The sequence below is a fragment of the Rhipicephalus microplus genome, chromosome 3 (assembly GCF_043290135.1).
Source record: "Rhipicephalus microplus isolate Deutch F79 chromosome 3, USDA_Rmic, whole genome shotgun sequence".
Taxonomy (NCBI): Eukaryota; Metazoa; Arthropoda; class Arachnida; order Ixodida; family Ixodidae; genus Rhipicephalus; species Rhipicephalus microplus.
This window is the reverse complement of record NC_134702.1, coordinates 280,641,231-280,661,840: the sequence shown is the minus strand read 5'-3', so window position 1 is coordinate 280,661,840 and position 20,610 is coordinate 280,641,231. Positions and strand designations below refer to the sequence as shown.

Sequence of the window (20,610 nt, the reverse complement as noted above, 5' to 3'; positions counted from 1 at the left end):
CTGTCGCTAGTGGTGTCGGCGTCTTCTTCGCGCCGTGGGCTGCGTTAATGGCTTGACGAGGACATCCGGTACATGAACGCCGCAGCACCTCCACCAGATGTCACGAGGTCATGACGTGGACCAAGGCAGCAGACTCAATGATCAGATGAAACTGTTTAATCAGGCCGAACTTGTGGCCAACAAACGAAAAGTAAGATTAAAGCATTACACACTGGCACAATAGTGGCGAACAGAGCGTCGGCCGTCGATCAACTAACTAGCAGCAAAACACGTCAGCATTTATACACTTTCCATCGAACATTCTAATGTTATCACTAACGGCTACGTACATTACAGAATAATCTGAAAGTTTCACGAGGTGCGCGTAATCTAAACAAATCGATCTACTACAGCCTTGAAGCTTCTCTAACACCGCAGGCACGAATTGCGCTGAACATAGTGCAACGGGGCGATAACAAAACTTGAGGAAAAGAACGTGGCAATATTCTAGTTCACTATAAAGGTTAGAGCCCAGGCCGCTTAGGATGTGGATTGGATTACACTGACCTGTATTTATTGACTGGACTATTTAGTATGTGGATTAAGTTGGATCTGATGCAACATGGATTGCTGTATTTACTATTGATTTGCATCCCCACCTAAATAGCACACCTCTAATATATACTTTTCAGAGAAAAAAACTAAACAAAAACACTACTATTCGCGTATTCTGCGCGCCTTGCATTAGGCCCGTGTACATGGACGCGAGGGGGGCGGGCTGAGTTGAGTGGCGGGTTCAGCTTACCTTGACGCGCCCGAGTTTATATGAACTCGCACGGACGAGTTGAGGTGAGCGGTGATCGCAGCGACGCTTCGCGTCGAGGCGAGCCGAAAGCCCGTCTTCCGGTACCGGTTTCCGCCGCTCCTCCAAGCCTGCGCTCTCGCCTCTCGCTGCTGTGGGCTGCGGTTGTTCACGCAGTTGTCGCTCCGCCACCGCGATGGCTGTCTTGGTATTTTTTCTCAGTTTGCACCAGCTGTACTTTATGGTTGTGTTGGTGTCTTGGCTAACACTGCACAACGCGATGGCAGCAGTGGTTCTGTTGCGGCACAGCGCTCGCCGCAGGCGTATCCGCAGCCTGACGCACCGTCCCCTGCTCACCCCTGGCTGGTCTCTCCAGGAATTCGCTGTGATTCATGGTTTGTGACGCTTTCAATTGTGTACCTGATGCTGTGGAAAATCCTTTGAAGTCCTACAGGCGAGTCATTTTTTGCAATAGTTGTGGCTTGTCGCTAATACGAATTAAGCGGCGCCCTGAACCTCGTTGAAAATTTTAAATTGAAAACAATAAGCAGTTTTTAAATGAAAATGACTAAAGACCCTCATCAATTGTTGGAACAAAGTGTACAGTTCCACTACAATTAAGTGCACCGTGTTCTTCTTGCCTCATACGCTCACCCTGTTTGGCTAATCTGATTTCTGCGGCTTTTGGACTGGACAGTGAGATCCTTACACGATGAATTTTTAATCTGGGGGCTTGTAATTTCCATTGGAATGCAATATACATTTTTGAGTAAAATTTTTATCGGCTTACGTAAAAATTCATACGGCCGCATACCATTTTGCCGTAATTTTACACCTCTATTTCTATTGTGCCTCGTTTATGCATAAAAATGAAAGTAATTTGCTATTTTTTTATATTTCCTTGCAGGATGGGAGTGTACAGCACCACCGACCAAGCGGGCCGTGTGGATGCGAGAACGGTGCCAAGATTGGTGGGACCGAATTGTGGCTACCAACTTCAATGACAATGACTGGCGGGAGAATTTTAGAATGTCGAGGCCCAATTTCTGCCACCTTGTTGCTGCCGTGGCGCCATTCATGTCTCCTTGTGAAAACTACGTGCGGACCCCTGTTCCTCTCGACAAGAGGGTGGCTATGGCTCTCTACAAATTAGCAAGTTGTGGAGAATATCGCATTGTGACCAACCGATTCGGCGTGCACAAATCAACAGTAAAGAAGTTTTTCATCGTGCCTAAAGTAAAGAAGGATGTCATTGTGCCTAGCGCGTGCGTACCGGCCGACAGAGAAAGAGCAACGTCGGAGAGATGGGGACAGGGGAAGCGGAGACCGCGACGGGCGGGAGAGGTCACGAGCCGTCAACTCAGCGCGACCGGTTATACATGCCCTTTCTGAGCGGGGTGAGCTCGGTGAACCTACCCCGTCTCCGGGTCGACGGGACTCACCGCGACGACTCTCCGCCCCGACACGTCCCCTTATACATGGGGAGGGCGAGTCCAGAAAACCTGTTTATTTCGACTCAACGCGCCCTCGTCGGGTCAATGTAAACGGGCCTATTGAACAATGACTAACAACGTCGCAACAATGAAGCCTTACTGCATAATTTTCTTCCTTTTATTTTTCACGACGAGCACATGAATGCTGATGTTTTATTTCTCTGAGCCCTAGCGCTTTCACAAAGTTCTCAGATGCCTGCAATAAAAACTAGGGGTAGTGTTTAAAGTAATGACGTTTGAACATGTGCTGGCAAGATGGAATCTGTCAGGATGAAACAGCTACCTCACTTCCACAAATTTATCACAGATGCCAGCAGGTTACCTTCGTTTGCCTTCTTCTTTGAATATAAGGCTAAAAAGTAATCACAGATTTAATGATACCATCTCAAGAAACTGAAATCAGAAATTTAGATTAAGTTACCCAATTCTACACTTGAAACATGAACTACCAGCAATACATGTGTAGCTGAGAACGTTTGCCATAGCATCGACAATAATAACGATGATACTAATAATAATAAAAATAATAAAAGGCGTGACATAGCTCGGCAAGCCCCTGCCGATGGCAGTCCTAGCCGAACCAGGCCTTCAAGCTGAGCCAAATCATGACCAAGAGAAACATGCACAAATTTAACCACATGAATTGTGTTGTGGTTGGAAAGTCAGATATGCTGCGTGATATGTAGAAGCAAAAGACATCAACATAGTGAATGTACGAATATGGAAGCTAGGGAACGCTTAAGATAATGTGAAGGACAAGTTGTCAAGCAAAACTTTACACTGACTTACTTTGACTATAGGCTTCCACAATTGCAACAACCAGCACATTGGTGAGACCACTGATTTCAAGGAAAGAGTGGAAAACCCCCCTTCGTTCGTTACCACCCACAATCGACCGTCTGCAAAATGTTTATGTTTTTTGCTGTTAAACAAAACACGAATATGGCGTCAGAAAACTACGTGACCTCATATGCCCTCACTAAACATGTGGTTTCTACAGGCCACCAAACTGACTGGTCAAGGGTGCGTGTTCTGGTCAAAGGAAAGCTTGCATCATGCCTGCAACTGAAATTCCAGCACATGCAGACAACTGCGGACATGCTGAACAGGAGTGATGAAATGCTTCCAACAATGTACAGTGAACCACAAAAGTTTATGGACCATGCGGGCACCTAGTCAAAAGCCTCTTCGTGACATTTCCGCTACGTCAGCAGCGATCGACAGCACCGCAGTGCCCGAGACGCATCCCCTCCCTTAATATGTGACCTGTCTGTTCTCAGACTGGGTACAAATAATTTTCCCCTTTCACTTTCTAACACGACACGCACTTTGGCACCTGCATCTTCATGCTCCTGCCTCGAAAATAGCCTATGGACATAACTGTTATCAGTCGCAATCTTAATCACAAAATGATACCTGTCCATCGGAATGCTACTCGAGGTACACCATGATACCTTTGATCCTGCTATGAAAATAGACAAGCGAGTCCCAGTGCACATAAAGGCTTCACGTGAAAACTGTGAAGCAGAAATGCACTATGTAGCAGTAGAAAACTGAGAGGCCTGTGCATAACAACACCCGTTTCTGGCCCAACACTGCGGTCGATGATAAACAGGCAGTTTGGCATGTGCACACGTGGTCCGTAATCTTTTGTGGTTGACTGTATTTTCGGTGCTTGCATCACGTACTTAGGCTTATTTCATTTTACTTTCTTTATATTTTCAGTTCACTGTTTAAAAAAAAAATGTTACAAGATCAACAAATATACAGGCGAGGGTCCCGAATAACTGTAGTGGGACGCTGTGCCTTTTTTATGGCTACTGTTTTGAAGAAGGCTCCCGTAGCGGGTGCCATAATGTCAGTAAACTTTGTAATCTTCTGGTAGGTGTATCCTTTCGCGTCTTCACTAAGAAGCAACAGCTGTGCACTGCTTTTTTCTCACACAACTTTTAGCTGTTCACTATAGTTGCAGCCGAAGGAGTGGCTTTATAAACTTTGATCTACGGTAATGCTTATTTTTGTGATGGTCGCACAGGCTACAGTCAGTTCCCATGACCAGGCCAGATTTTTCTAAAATTCCCTGACTTTTCCAGGAGGGTCCTAATTCCCTGGCATTTCCAGGTTTTCCAGGTTGGTAGGCACCCTGTTACCACCCAGTAGCACTTAATGCCACTTTCCCGCGACTAAAGAAAATAAATGTAAATTTAAGGACACATTTTTTTCTTTGTGAGCCACAATGTTAATAAGAACTAACAGACAATGATGCCAACGAAAGTATAGCGGATGTTGTTAGTAGTAATTGTAATGTAAATGAGAAGCAAAAGTGGACAAAAAAATAACTTTCCGCCAATAGAGACCGAACCTGCGGTCTTCAAATAACGCATCTGATGTTCTACTAACCAAGCTTTAGTGGCGTTCACCCCTCCGTCCACTTTATAGTGTATATGTGTAGACTTAAACGTCATAGCTACAGTCAGCGCTGCGAGTAGCCATTACAGCGAGTGCAAAACACTTTTTTTTTTCCCTGTAAGTATTCCCTAAAGGTATTTCTTTCAAGCACCTACCAAAGGCAGCATCTTCAGGACTGGCCCCTTTCTTCTCGTCTCGCACATCCACAGATGAGCCCTGCACACCAAGATTCTCATTTGCAATTCTTTGCAACAAAGACACAATGTCATCTTCTGGTTTGTTTGCTCAGAATTATAAAATAAAACAAGCGCAAAGACCACCGGAGATCATCAAGCGTGTGACAATACAGTGAAGTATTGAAGGAGCCATGAGGTCACCTGAGAAGGCATCTCCATCTTAGTGGCACACAAGCATGTCACAAGCCAGAATGAAGAGTGGCATTTGGAGAACATTTACTCACCTGCACGAGGCCTCTCATGCCTTCTCAATTAGTTATGTGCACAAGGCAAATTAGCGCTTCATGCTAACCACAGTGGCAGTGAGAAAAGCACATCCCAGAAATCAAAAAAGGGTGGGAAATTGTTCAAAAGAGACAGCAATATTTCGAGCTGATGCAAGCATCTTTTGTTGCTGCACTTTTGTTAAACAGTTGAACACGGATATATCAAACTCAAAGGGGATATATGAAAGTTCAATATATGAAAAATTCGATATAAAAAAACACAGGCTCCGAAAGCTTACCTGTAGCGTATCATCACTTACAATAGGTGCATTCAAGAATGACAACTAATTCCGCACACATGCCACAACAGAATTATTTATTTCCGTGAAAAAAAAAATGGCTAACCTTGGCCTGCTTCTTCGATTCTGAAATGTTGAAGGCGCTAGTCTCGATCTTATCACAACCCGCATACGCGTCGTCCATGCGCTCGTCGTCGTTGTTTTCACCGGTTTCTGCAAGTTCCGCTGCCTCGAAGCCTGCCTTGTGGAAGCAGTTGATGACTGTGTCCGTCTTCACGTCCCGTCAGGCATTGAATATGTCGGCGGGAGAAAACTTCGCAGAGATTACCGGCCGCTCCTTCGTCATCCACTGCTGAATGTCCTGGCTGCTGACAGCTTCGCTATTGCCAGAAATGGTTTTGCCAACAATGTTGTAGCGCTGCCTAAATCAGTGAAGCCACCCGCTGTTGGTGAAATAGTTTCACCGAATAGAACAGCAAACCATTCAGCCTTGGCGATCAGCATCAGGCCATACACCGAAATGTTCTTCGCGCGCACTTCTGAAAACCAAGCATAGAGTGCCTTTTCTGCGTTCCCGTAGGCAGAAGCGCACACATGACAGGCTCCCGCCGTTTGCTGCTTCGCCGCCTTTGCCTTGATATCTGTCTTGTTTTTCAACAAGGTACTCAAGTGCTCCACTGGAGGCGCTGTGTGAGTGCCTCGAGCGTGCAGCGGAGGCAAACGAGCGCACCGTCACGTCACACGTGAAACATGAGCACTATCTGGAAAATGAAATGCGCGGCTCTGAGACGGGTGCGCGCGCCCGTCTCGGAGGTGATAAGGTGTAGAAAACAAGGTGACGGCCACCACTGTGCAGTCTTAGCAAAGCAAACACTCCTCTTTTCGTGCAAGCATTGCATGATCAGCGCCGCGTGATAAACGCTACGGTCCTTAGAATAACTTATGCATGCCTTTTCTAGTAAAAGATGCACATACAGAATATATACGTGTTGTTATGGTGCCTGAGGTTTGCACAATAATTGCTTTTCAATTGACAATCGCCTAAGTATGAACGCTGAATCTTGAGCAACATTGGTGGGCGCTGCGGATGGGGTCGGCTGTTTGGTGTATTCGCTGGTGCCGTTTCATGTGCCCAATACTGTTAAGGGTGGACAAACAGATAAATAGACAGTCATACAGACAGACAGACCAAAATTTTTGCGTCGAAGGTCCCCAAGAAAGACTACTGTCTTTTAAAAAAAGCCGTTCTACAAGTTGCAGATTGCGCAGCCCGTATCCTCTCGCCCTTACCTTTTTCGAGCGTTTTGGGTTTCGGCCGAGACGTGGTGCCGTGCGGTGGTTTGCTAGGCTCAGCTGTGAGCATCAAAAACGCCCCCCTTCCAACTGAAGCCGCGCTGCCACGCATATTGGGGGGGCGGGGGGAGCAAGTGCCGAAGCGCGCCTTCCAGCTCGCATGGCATTCGATATATCCGAAGGCGGGTAAAAATACCTTTCAATACAAACGTGCGAATTTCTATACTTTTACAAAGACATTTCAAGCGGATAACTTGCGAGTTTGATATACACGAAAATTATATATATGTGGGTTCGTTATGACATGTCCAACTGTAACACAAACCAACAGGTGTTCTTCACCACCAGTGAACAACAGGGCATGGCTAAAAGCCCTGCCAGAAAGAGTGCTTCCTGGCCCACTTCAGTTGCAGGCAACGTTGCTGCTCGTTAACACGTGAACACATCAAAGAAAGTTCCGGTGCTCACATAGATTCTTAACCATTCATGCTGTGCATAAACCCATTAAGGACCAGTGTACTTTACAAAGTACAGTTCCTTATTTGGGCAAAAATATCAGTTCCTTATTTGGGCAAAAATATACCTAAAACAATAATCTGATTTTTTTCATTAAAATTTAGGTTGTAGCAAGATAATTCTAACTAGAAATGTTGACTCTGTTCTATTTTTTCCTGTTCTATAGGTTGTTAAGCTTTAGCAAAATGAGATCTCATCACACGCACATGGTCAGTACTCTTTTTCCCAAATTTGTTTTCCGTTTCACTCTTCATACGTTGAAAAAATGGATTGCTAGTAGTTTCAGAAACAATAAATTAACCTCTGCACAGCACGAGAAGTGTATAGAGTGCATAGTTTTACTCAGAGAGGTGATCAAATCTGGGTGTACTTTTTTTTTTAGTACTTCGTGGGAGCACACAAATACCCAATGTTCTGCGGAGACTCGCAGATTGAACCAGCTACTGTCGAACACCGCTACAACGAACACCACTTCAACGAAATTTCTGCTACAACAAAAAATTCACGATTCCCCTTCAGCAGTCCATAGGAGGCAATGCATAAATATTGTCGCCACAATGAACACTTTTTCTTCAATTGTCCCACTTCAACGAAATTTTACGATGGAATTTCAAGCTCAGATACTTATTTCTATGCAGTAAACACAATCTTTAACATCTCAATGCATCTTCAGAGCCTGAAAATGAGTTAACGAAGTCTAAAGCACGCACTGGCACCACCAGAAACCGCCACTGTTCAGCAAGCATGGGCACTGCCATTGCTCGATAGTGATGGCAATGAGACTGCCCTGCTTTTGCCACTGGCTTGCTTTGGGCCGCAGACGACCCGAACCTGAAGTCAGTCGCTCAGTTCATGGTTCCTTCACGCAGCTGCTGAGTGCAACCACAGAACGATGCCTTTCCTGATTTCGATGCTTATCATTATGTTCGCGTTTGGCCAGTGCACTGCCAAGTGCGAACATAAAGATGAATGTAAAAAAGCATGCACACAATCTGTGAAAGTTTTTCAAGCCATCTACCAATGGGCGCACTATGAACGAAATATCTTGGTGACAAACATAGCAGCAAATGCGCTTTTGAAAGGAGGTGTGCTGGGCCCTGGGTGCCCCATTGGGAAGCGAGTAACGAGGTCATTAAGGAAGAGGGCATGCGAAGTGAATGAACAAAGGGAGGAGGGAGTAAAAAGAAAAGAAAAAGAGACCGCAACACGCTGCACAGGTCGCCGAGTAAGGGAAAGGGTGATTGCCTACGTGACGGATAAGCCTTTGCACCGGCGCCGGTGTGGCTACAGTGTACTGGTGTGGCTCCCGCCGCTTGCCAGCCGCATGCAGCTTAACATAGCCTGTGCGATCCCGTCCTCATCAACTACCTAAGTATTGTCGGAGCTAACATGGGAAAGATCCCACCCTGACAGCGTTCAGTTTTGGAACTGATTTCTTTTTATTATTCCGTTGCACCCGCCGCGCGGCCCAAATGCCAACTTCTTCTTCCTTGACGAGCGGCGCATTGAGGCGCTACAATGCTCCCCCCCGTAGAGTGAGAGCCGTAGGAATCACCAGAGGAGTCGCCCAGTGGACATGCTTGGATGTTGGCATCCAGACTTTAGATTGAAACCCCGCGGCTGCGAGAGCGGCGATATATGCAGGTTTCAGTCGATCAGCAGCCACGACGTCTTCACGACCATTGATGAACGTCTTAGGTGTACGATGGAGTACGCGAAATGGGCCATCATAGGCTGGTGTTAGTGGTGGCCGTATTTGGTCATGCCGAACGAAGACGTGACTGCAGTCATGCAGATCCTGACTGACGAAGACAGACTGGGAGTGTCGGTCGGCAGGAATCACAGAAGCAAGGTCCCGAAACGTGGTGCGCAGCTCTCGAATGTACGTGGAGGCATCGTGAGTGGAGGGTGGCGATGATGGCTCGAAGAATTCTCCTGGAACACGCAGGGAAACGCCATAGACTAGTTCGGCTGATGAGCAGCCGAGATCCACTTTCAATGCTGATCGGATGCCCAGAAGTACGAAGGGGAGGTGGTCGAGCCAACGTTCCCTTGGCTGGTGAGCAATGAGGGCAGCTTTCAGTTGTCGATGAAGCCGTTCGACCATGCCATTGGCGGAAGGATGGTAGGCAGTTGTGTGGATGTGTCGAATGCCCAGGATATTGGCAAGTGCGGTGAAAAGGGCCGATTGAAACTGACGACCGCGATCAGTGGTGACGACAGAAGGGCATCCAAAGCGCGACACCCAGCCGTTTGTGAAAGCCTTGGCAACTGTTGGTGCTGTAATGTCGGAAATAGGAAACGCTTCCGCCATCTGGTGAAGCGATCCACACATGTCAGCAGGTAACAGGCTCCTTGCGATGACGGAAGAGGACCGACGATGTCGAGATGGACGTGAGAAAACCTTGCGTCTGGAGACCGAAACGGGGATGTTGCCGTGACAGTGTGACGGTGAACTTTAACGCGCTCGCACTCAAGGCAGGTTCGCGCCCAGCGTCGGACATCAGCATTGATGCTTGGCCAAAGAAAACGAGATGTGACTAGCTTCTGGGTCGCACGAATACCAGGATGCCTCATGCTGTGCAATTGATCAAAAATTGCACGACGAAAAGCTGAAGGCACGAAGGGCCGAGGGACACCAGTAGACGTTTCGCACGTTATTAATGAGGTAGAAAATGGAAGCGGGCACTCCGTGAACGATAGAGACGTGGATGAAGAGCAAAGACGATGCAGCTCAGGATCGTTGCTTTGGGCAGCTGCTAGCTCTTCCATGTCTAGTGGTGGCTGGGTCGAGAAGGCATCGATGCGGGATAGTGCATCAGCAGCAGCATTTTCCGGCCCATGTACGTGTCTGAGATCCACAGTGAACTCGGAAATAAAGCATAGTTGACGGACCTCCCGTGCAGTATAATTGCTGTGATTGCGATGGAAGGCAAACGTCAGGGGCTTGTGGTCTGTAACGACGTAAAAGTCCCGGCCCTCCAATAAATGACGAAAATGTTTGATGGCGAGGTATACCGCGAGGAGTTCTCGGGCAAATCTACTGTATTTTGTCTCTGGTGGCTTCAGTTTTTGCGAGAAAAACCCAAGGGGCTGCCAACCGGATACGTGCTGCTCGAGAACGGCGCCAACTGCCACACTTGATGCATCGGTGATGAGACGAATTGGGGCATCATCGACGAGATGTATGAGCGTGGTAGCGTCTGCCAGAGCCTTCTTGGCAGTGCCGAAGGCAGATGCAGCGTCCTTGGGCCACTCCAGTGGCGCAGCCGGGTCTTTCTTTTTAGCCAGTAGGTCGGTCAAGGGCTTTAGGAATGTGGCGCACTTTGGAAGAAAGCGGCAATGGAAGTTTAGTAGGCCCAGAAATTCTCGGAGTCTCTTCAGGGGTGGAAAGTCTTGAATAGCCTTCACTTTGCTGGCGAGTGGTTGGATACCCTTTGGAGTGACAAGGTGGCCTAGGAACTCTATTGTAGCGACGCCGAAGAGGCACTTATTGGGATTAATTACGAGGCCGTAATCATCCAGTTGGTGGAACAGGGTGCGCAGGTGGGCTTCATGCTCAGGGCCGGATGAGCTTGCTACAAGGAGGTCATCAAGGTAGGCAAATACGAAATCGAGACCTCGCGTGACCTCGTTGATAGTGCACTGAAAAGTCTGTGCAGAGTTGCACAATCCAAAAGGCATCCTCACATATTCAAACAGACCGAATGGGGTGGTGATAGCCGTCTTCAGAATGTCGGCGGGTTCTACAGGAATCTGATGGTGAGCCTTCACTAAGTCAATCTTAGAGAAGATTGTGCACCCAGCCAAATTTGATGTGAAATCCTGTATGTGAGGAAGTGGATAGCGGTCTGGTAAGGTGTGGGCATTGAGAGCACGGTAATCCCCACATGGTCTCTAGTCGCCAGGATCTTTCTTCGGCACCATGTGGAGTGGCGACGCCCAGTTGCTGGAGGAAGGCCGCACAATGCCGAGTTCAAGCATGTGCTCAAACTCACGGCGGGCGATGGCGAGGCGTTCTCCAGATAGTCGAAGGGGAACTTGTAAAAACGGGAGGTCCAGTGGTCACAACGTGGTGAGTGATGAAATGCTTCACCGGTGACTCTCTGGTGTGCACCTTCGTGATGCTGGGAAAGTCGTCGAGTATTTTTGCATACGGCGAAGCAGGTGTGAGAGCTCGCAGTCCCGTTGACGAGGAAGTACAGAGTACACCGTTGATGGAGAGGCGGGTGTTGAGATCAATGAGGCGATGAGGATGCATGTCCACAGCAAGGTTGAAAAAACTGAGGAAGTCAGCTCCAAGAACAGCTTGCGAGACGTCAGCAAGGATGAAAATCCAGCGGAACGTACGGCGTAGTCCAAGGTCCAGTGTAAGAGAGCGTTGGCCGTATGTGCGAATGGCGGAATTGTTTATCGCTTAGAGTGGGCAGGTGTGCTCGTTGCGACAGCGTTCTGCACATGAGGCCGGGATGACGCTAACCTGGGGTCCTGTGTCGACTAGGAAGCAAGCGCCTGTGATCTTATCCGAAACATAGAAAAGGCGGCATGACTTTCGACCAGTACCACTTGCCGCCGTCAGTGGCCAGTCGTCGCATTTCCCGACCAGGAGCACGGGCGAGTGTACTTGCGAGCAGAGGCACCGAATCGGCGGTGGTACCAGCACACGGTTGAGGATGAAACGTCTCGCGGCGCGTCGGGTGGCCGAAGTTGGGGCGTCGAGGAGGGGGCGTCGAGGAGCGACTGTGTATCTGGAACCTGGATGACGGTCGACAATGCGCAGGTACAAAGTCATCGAGGCGCCTGACAAGGGCGTCCGAACGGTTCTCGATGCTCGCGAGCGCCGGGTCTGCAGCGATGGCTGGTGGCGGTGTGGTAACGGCGTTGAGGCTATGTGCCCGCGAGTAGTCCGCCACTCGGTCAGCTATTTCAGCGAGTGTGTCTACTGGGACATCTCCTGCAGCTACGAGGACCGGGACCATGCTCTGCGGTAAGCGCTGGAGGAACAACTCACGTAACAGCTTCTCCTCTTGAGGGGCGGAGGGGCCGCCAAGGAGCTGGTGCATGCGTCGCAGGAGCTGTGATGGGCGACGGTCACCGAGCTCTGTAGCCGTGATGAGCTGTTGGAGTCTGCTGTGTTCGGACTCAGACTTGCGGGAAATGATAGCTGTCTTCAACGTGTCGTAGAGATGGCTCGGGTGCGGCGACACTAAAATATCGACTAAGTCGTCGGCTACGTCCTGAGGTAAGCAGGATACCAGATGCCAGTGCCTGGTCTGTTGGCTGGTGATTTGTCGTAGACGGAAGTGCGCCTCGACCTGCAAAAAACCATGTGCTGGGGCTGTTGGGCCAAAATGGTGGCAGGTTGACATGTTGAATCGCAGCGACTGCAGCACCGCTAGGTCTGGCGTCTTCTTGGGCGTCAGGACCAGTAGGATTGGTGGCAGAGCCGGCGGGATCCATGCGGGATGATCGGGGCTCTGTGTTCTTTATCGGGTCACCATTAACTGTCGGAGCTAACACGGGAAAGATCCCGCCCTGACAGCGTTCAGTTTTCGAACTGATTTTTTTTATTATTATTATTCCGCTGCACCCGCCGCGCGGCCCAAATGCCAACTTCTTCTTCCTTGACGAGCGGCGCATTGAGGCGCTACAGTATGTTTATAGTTTCTTATCAAGAAAAGCATCATCCTTATTGGGCTTGCTACTGATATCGCATCCGATAATTTAAAACTTTTACGGCTTTATGACCCCAGCTTTAACCTTTGCTACCAGGTCGCGGGCTTACATAAGCTTGGCGGCCTTTTGTCGTTAGTCTCCAGGTTGCCAATGCAAACTTCGTATCGTGCACACTGCAATTAGTTCAGTGCTTTATTGCGAACTTCTCAACGCCCAATTTTCATGTCTTGGACAAACTTCCCGCGACAACATGCCAAACGGCAGGCTAGACCTAATCTGCATTGGTTGCATTTCGGTAGCAGACACATGCAATATAAGTTGCAGCTTGGTACGGAATCGTTAAAACTCTTTGCAATGGGTGCTTGATGGGAAGGGATACATGTTGTTAATGAAAACAAGGGTGGCCGTGTAGCACTTCAATGGTAGTTTGAGATTGCGGTGTCTTGAAATTAGGTACACGTCTAATAAACAGAATGATCAGTGTCTTTTAGTGCGCAAAATTTTGGACGTGATTTGACATAGTTTCTGTGTAATGTGCATAAGTGAGGCGTTGTGAGGAAGCAGTCGGCAAATTTCCGCGATGGTGCTTTCTTTTGTTAGATCCCTTCGTTCATGTCTGTTTTGTTGGCAATGTGGATTTTTGGACATTAAATATTTGTAAGATTCAGGAATTTAAATTGGCTGTAAGTACCACAAATCGCATGTTTCAACTGCTAGAAGTGCGAGGCTCCTCGCTCAGCATGTTTTTCGCAACTGCAACGACCAAAAATGGATGTCTTAGTTATTGTGCAGTACCAATTACAGAGTCCAATATTTTTACTGGACATGAAGCATCGGCAAAAGTTTGGCATAGGGACAGGAGCAACCAATAGGGGTGCCCTCCGCACCGGGGCATCGGAGTGGCCCTGGCACTACAATGGTATGGCATGCGTTGGAACTGCAAAACATGATTAAATGTACCTTTGAAGGCTGATTACATCTTCAGAGCGATGTTACCTTCAAGAAAATTCGGGGAGGCTGTAATACAGTAAAATTTAGCATCATATGGGGCCTTGAAACTAGAAAATTTGATGGCAACAAACATATGCTGCTCCCACTGTAAGATATGCTACCTCTATAAAAGCATGCTTGTTTTTTTTTTTCCTGAAGCATTTAGTGAGCACTTCTGGACGATCCAGAGCTCTTCAAGGACCCTGGCAGATCTTAAAGCGTCACAGAAGTGCAGTGCTTGCAACTATTGACAGCGTATATCCAATCTTTCAGGCTATATATACATTCAGTATTTCTATACAAATATATCTTAAAATAGACTCCTATTTATCAAACCAACACCCAGTTTGAACGAATCAGTGCTCTGAATTCAGCAGTTGAATAGGATCAAGCTATACTTTACACGACCTTCGTGTTTTGCTTTGCATTGATTTATCACTACGGTGCCGTAGTACGTTTAAAGTTCAGTTGGTCATGCGATGTAGTTTCCTAGTCTTTTACTCTGCAGTGTAGCTTACTCATGCTGAGCTTTTCCTGTCTTTTACTGTTTTTACTGTCAAGGCGAAAGCCTTACATGTCTACTCAAACATTAAAATTGACCGACTGCGTCCCACACCAGCGGCACAAAATTTACCTTCTCGTGCTCATGACGCATTTATATCCAATATTAACTTTTTACGCTTTTCCAGATTGTGCAAGTTTTCTACAGATTTTTTTTTCTGCATCTCAACCAGCACCACCACCCTAGCAAGCTTGAAATGGTAGAGCGAAAGTCTCTGCTTCAAGCAACGAATGTGTGCTTTGAATTCTTCTAGCTGTGAGGATCTGCATGTAGCTCCGTCTGTTTCACATTTTACCTCGACACTCTTGGTCATCTCAGTGCCTGTATAGAAGGAAATGGTAAGCCTTTCATTCATTCAGCTTCTTTATCACTGACATGCAACAAGGAAGAGGCGGCCAGTATGCTCACCTTCATTAACTGTGTCATCATCCAAGGGCAGCTATGCCAAAGGGACTCATGTACAGTGTCGATACTGCCTCAACTGTCTCCAGCTCAGCTGACAGTTCTCAGTGACGCTTTGTATGCTGGCGAGCTCTGGACCTTTTTGCACTAGACAAATATGCCGGGAGGCCGTGAGATATCTTCAGCAGAGCGTCCAGCAAAAGTTTCAGATCATCATCTGGCATCTTCACAACAACTCCTCCGATTAGCCGCTGGTTTATGCGAAAGATCTCACTCTCATCAAAGTGCTTTTCGCCCACACACACTAGTGGGGGTGATCAAATGTGAAACTGCCAGTTTCTTGTCGTGGACCGGCCGTTCGCTTCTAGGCAGTTGGAAATACACTTTTGTCCTTTCCCTTTTAACCGAATCAACGCGCCCGCACATAGCTTATGCTCAGCATCTTTTTCGATCTTGATGTACAACACACACAACACCAAACATGCCATAAAAACACGTGATATAGCCAGTGTCTGCCTGATGACCCCGGCAAGGATGCAGCGCACGAAGCTCTCCCTTAGAAAACCTTCATGACCAGTAAATGAACTGAAGCATTCTGCCGCTTATAATGAAGATATTTGTGACCACCGCGACTCTATTATAAGCGGCCTATGCTGTACTACCAGTACAAAGGCAGCTCAAAGAGACCTACCCCTTTGGCAGTGCGTGCAGCCAGGGCCAGTTGCAGAGCTACCAGAGAAGCCAGCCAGAGCTCCTGCTCGTCCTGCTGCGACTTGGGAGTCGAGGAGAGGGACAGAGGCGGTGGCCGACGGCGATAGTGATCGCGCACGACACGCGGGATGTGGGCACGATACAGCCGAGGCCGCTGGCGTTTCAGGCGGAAGGGCGGATGCAACCGATGGGCACGCGTGAGAAACGCCAGCTTCACTGCATCTTGGTTCAGCCGGCTGCCTCCTCCGAACCGGTCCCACAGGCGCACTCGCTCTGTCAAGCTCACTGAATTGAGCAGCTTCTCCTCCTACAATCGAAACGTGCACGGCATCAGAACAGGCCCATTAAGATAAAGACGAGCACTTCGAAAAAGCATTCGCACCAATCATTTACCACGAGGGCAAAAGAACAGTTCACTTTCCAAACTAATATATTTTGCTATAAGATCACACCAGTTTTACTTTTGCATCACACCAGAAGAAGGAAAGCCAGACCAGCTTGTAGAAAACCCATAGGAAGAATTTTGCATATGCAAAAATCTCTGGCCTTTCTCGAAAATTGCTTTCTTTTTTTGAACCTGCCAAGCTGGCAACACTAAAATCAGAGAGATTTGCATAGCAAATCGGGGAGTGGCATAAGCGACACAATATATCACACAAACAAAGCAGTATGCATGAGCAGCCCTACAGTATGGCAGTATCATGAGTTGAGGTTTAAGATAACATGGTAGATTGTAAATAATATTGGCACCATGCAGATGGGTGACAGGGCTCCTCAGAGTAAAGGCAAAAGCAAAAGCCAGCGGTGGGAGAGGTCTTGTAGTCTGTATACCTCATGGCCAAGAAATCTTATAGCAGTCAAGCCTGCATACAGTTAAAATGAAATCTTACAAAACCCGATTTTGCGAAATTTCTGATGTAACAGAAAATTCACATCCCCCATATGGTTTCAATGTTATCATCAACTCGAATCATCAAAGCTTTTCTGGAAATAAATGAACGAAAAATGCGGTTTTTTTTTTTTTTTTCAACTTTTTACACAGACGGCTTTTCTTAGGATGTTCACTGTAACACTACCGAGTTGAAACGTCTTGCCAACCAGTTTCAGTTTAATGTGTCTACATACCCCAGTTGGTAGCCCGTCTTCGTATTACTGGCGATGAGTGGTTGCGCTTTATTGTCCCATCAACTACTCCCACAGGCTTTAGTTATTTATGCAACCGATATCCCCAAAAACACAAAACGTCGTAAAAACTTCTCCAAATGAATAGAAAGGTATGCAAACATCTAGGTATTGCCACATTTCTTTCCTCAAGCTTTGTTATCGTCCAATTACCATATGTTCAGCGCAAGCCACGCCTACGGTGTTAGAGAACCTTCAAGACTGTAGTAGATCATTTTGTTAAGATTACGCTCTCTTCGTGAAGCTTCCAGATTATTCTGGAACCTAAACCACCGCTAGCAATAACGCTAGAATGTTCGATGACGAGTGTATAAATGACGACACGCTTTGCTGCTTGTCAGTTGACCGACGGGCGATGCTCTGTTTGTCGCTTTCAGTGCCAGTGTCTTACTTTCCTTTTGCGTGGTTACAAGTTCAGCCCGAATGAACTTTTTTTTTTTTTTTTTTACGTGGAGTCTGCTCCCTTCGTTGACTTCACGACCCCGTGACATCTGGTGAAGGTGCTCGGTATCAATCCCAGTACCTCTCACCGAGCGCACCTCAGGTACTGGGATCGATACCCAGCACCTTCACCAGATGTCACGGGGTCGTGTCACGGTCGTGTCACAGATGTCACGGTGAGAGGTACAGCGCATCGAGGTTTTCCTGGGTGCGCTGCGCTGTCCCGCTGGCAGGATGTCTGTGGTGGTGGTGGCGGCGTTGGCGTCTGGCGACAGGAGTGCGACAGGGCGGCGTCCTGGCGTGGGCGTGGAGGAGGGACGTGACGGCCAGCTGCAGGAGCCTAGCTCATTACTTGCTGCTGCGGTTCTCCAGGTTGAAAAACACCCAGCGATTGCTGGATCTCATGGCGTACGACATCCGCGATGGAGTCCACACGAGGCTGCGCTGAAGGATGCAATTTTTGCAGCTCTTCTTGCACGATTGCTCGGATCGTCTCACGCAAGTCTGCGGTTCCCAGTGCTTAGATGTCGGCGTAGATTAAAGACGAGAATCTACGTTTGTATTGCCATGTTCGCATCTCGAGCGTCTTCTCTATCGTGGGTGCTTTCGAAATGAATTCGGCGACCATCTTTGGGGGGTTCCTGATCAGCCCAGCGAAGAGTTTTTGCTTGACTCCTCACATGAGCAGACGGACCTTCTTCTCCTCGAAGATGTAGGGGTCAGCGTGGCGGAAGATGTGGGTCATTTCTTCAGTGAAAATGGTGACATTTTCATTGGGCAGCTGTACCCGGGTCTCTAGCAATGCAGCGGCCTTCTCTTTACGAGCGACGCTCATGATCATTTGCAGAAATGCACCGCAGGAAAGATCGCACGTTTGAAGAGCAGTACTCCCGATTGTTGAACCAAGTCCTTGCCACGTCTTCCAGGTCTTCCAGATAAAAGTAGACGCGGCAGAGCTTTTCTTCCGCATACCAGCGGTTGAGAGAAGCCACTCGGTCGTATGTCTCTGGCCAGGTCTCCAGAACTTCGAGCGATCACCAATGAAATATCGGTGGTTCCCTTGGCTGCTAGATCACGATCGCGGGCTGTGGCGCAGCAGTCGTCATCGTTGCCCCGGCCGAGGTCATGGCCTTGGTCTTCCGAGCTTTGTCATGTAGAGGCCCATACTTAAGAAGCAAACCCTGCTGCCTGCGGCTTGTTCGGTGCTCGTCGCTGGCGTTGGTGTCTTCTTCTGCGACGGTACTTTCGACCATACAGGGAAATTCGACGTCTCGGCCCACTCGATTACAAGGTTGTCCCCGACAGCATCCCGAACTCTCCACGACACTGATCGCGACCTGAAGTCGTTCATCGCGCACCTCAAACCGTTTCATGCGCGTTAACGAACTGAAACAGTGTCTTTTGTTGTTGTTATTGCTCTATCATAATTTATTGCTTGCTCTTTACTTTTTGTATTTTCATCTTCCGTTAAAGTATTGGGATGATGCCTTTTTCAGAGGGGGATGATGCCACATTCCTTTCCTCAAGTTTTGTTATCGTCCCGTTACACTATGTTTAGCGCAAACCGCGCCTACGGTGTTAAAGAAGCTTCGAGACTGTAGCAGATCATTTTGTTAAAATTACGCCCCCTTGGTGAACCTTTCAGAATATTCTGGAATCTACGTCACTGCTAGGGATAACGCTAGAATGTTCGATGAAGAGTGTATAAATGCAGACGCGTTTCATCGCTTGTCAGTAGATCAACGGGCGACACTCTGTTCACCGCTATCAGGGCCAGTGTCTTACTTTCCTTTTGCGTGGCCACAAGTTCAACCCGAATAAACAGTTCCTTTTTTGACGTGGAGTCTGCTTCCTTCGTTTACGTCATGACTCCGTAACATTATGCGACGTTAAATAAATGTTTTTCACAGGAAGTTTTCCAGAAAATGTTGACAAAACGCTCTCTACGTGAGGTCTTTTTCAGAACTATTACTAAGCAATATTTTCTAGAACATTTGGTAGAGTTTCCAGATGAAGTCTCGATCACTGCATGCCATATATGCAGGGTGTTTTTTTTTTTTAAGCAATACATATTTTCCTTATAAAACTACAGCAGCTATAGGGTAGGCCCATCGTCTTGGCAGCCATTTTCTAGACTAAAGCGGAAACGCTTTGACATGACTTTGATCCTTCGGGAATGAATATTACCTTAAAATATTTGAATTAACTTTTTTATTATCAAGCTTAGAGTGGTTAAATGATGAAGCTGTTCTACGTCACAAATTATGGGGAGCATAGTATTTAAAATTCGAAAATATCATGCGTGGTTTCAGACATCCATCGTCGAATTACCAGAATATATATGTATGGGATGATCGGGGTAACCGATTTGGCCTTCCTAGTTTTCAGCCCACCTTATATGTGGGCACGAAATCGGCGTACTAAAGAAGACTCTGACTCACTCTCCACCGCAAAGCGGCCAATGATTCGCTCAGCTAGCTTGCGACAGCCACATTTCACGCTCGCTGCATAGTTTCGTGTAGTATTTCTTTGTAGGTTCTGGAATTTCACTTGGGATCTGCTTTTTCCTGTGAGAACTGTGGTAAGCAACAGACGTAAGTGTCATCTTTCGCTCCGCGCTTGAGTCTTTCATGATTAGATAAAAGAAAACAACGGACTCTATCTCGTCGGCAAAATTATCGCAGAGTCAACTGTGCAGTTGAGCCGCTTTTTCAAAGCCAGACCGCATTGAAAGGCAGCCTTACAGAACGAAACTCGTCTGTTCAAAGCGTAGGTGATGTCAAGCATAAGATTTAGTATTAAACTTTGTGAGACATAATAGTTTTTAATATAGTACCTTTGGCCAATAGATGCTCATAAAGCATCTAGTTCATCTGTCAAGATGAAAAATTTCACGTTGCAGCTATCAAGTTTACACCTTCAGCTATGCTGAATGCTAGTATAAGCAATGTACACCACTGTAAGATGTGCAAAAAGAACTATTATATAGTGGTTATGAATACAGCTGCATGTAAATTGTAATTCTGTGGGCTTCGTTGTCTTTCTCATTTCTTTTTTTGCATCTCCTATCCTAAAACTTAGCAGTGTTTGGGAATAAAAAAGCCTAAGATATTGCTTCCTCTAGATTTCTTGCTGATACCGACTGACCTAAGTGATATCATTTTTGTAAGCTGGTACATGTGATTCTAAAAGAACTTGTTGTTGGGCTAGTTGGTAGAGCATTTGGAAAAGTTATTCGGGCGCTGTGTGTGTTTGATGCATGGGTGTGTGCGTGTGTGAGTGATCATGTCAAGTTTTCACGCTCGAATTAACTTTTCGAAATGGTACATGTGAGGTAACGTTTTTTTACTACACTGTGTCTTTTGTGCGAGTATTTTGGGATGAAATTGGAATTTGGGATGCTGCTAAAATCA

At 47.3% G+C, this 20,610-nt stretch overlaps 1 protein-coding gene across 7 annotated transcripts in view; it reads right to left on the bottom strand.

Annotated features, from left to right (window-relative positions):
- Positions 1–20,610, bottom strand: part of LOC119167780 (PHD finger protein 12) — a 381,633-nt gene that overhangs the window by 247,067 nt on the left and 113,956 nt on the right. For all 7 annotated transcript variants that reach the window (XM_075891055.1, XM_075891049.1, XM_075891051.1 and 4 more), the window contains 2 exons: positions 15,555–15,881; positions 4,839–4,899 (listed from right to left, as the gene is read on the bottom strand). In XM_075891055.1, coding sequence (XP_075747170.1) covers positions 4,839–4,899; positions 15,555–15,881 — 388 coding nt within the window. The remainder of the gene's footprint in view (positions 1–4,838; positions 4,900–15,554; positions 15,882–20,610) is intronic.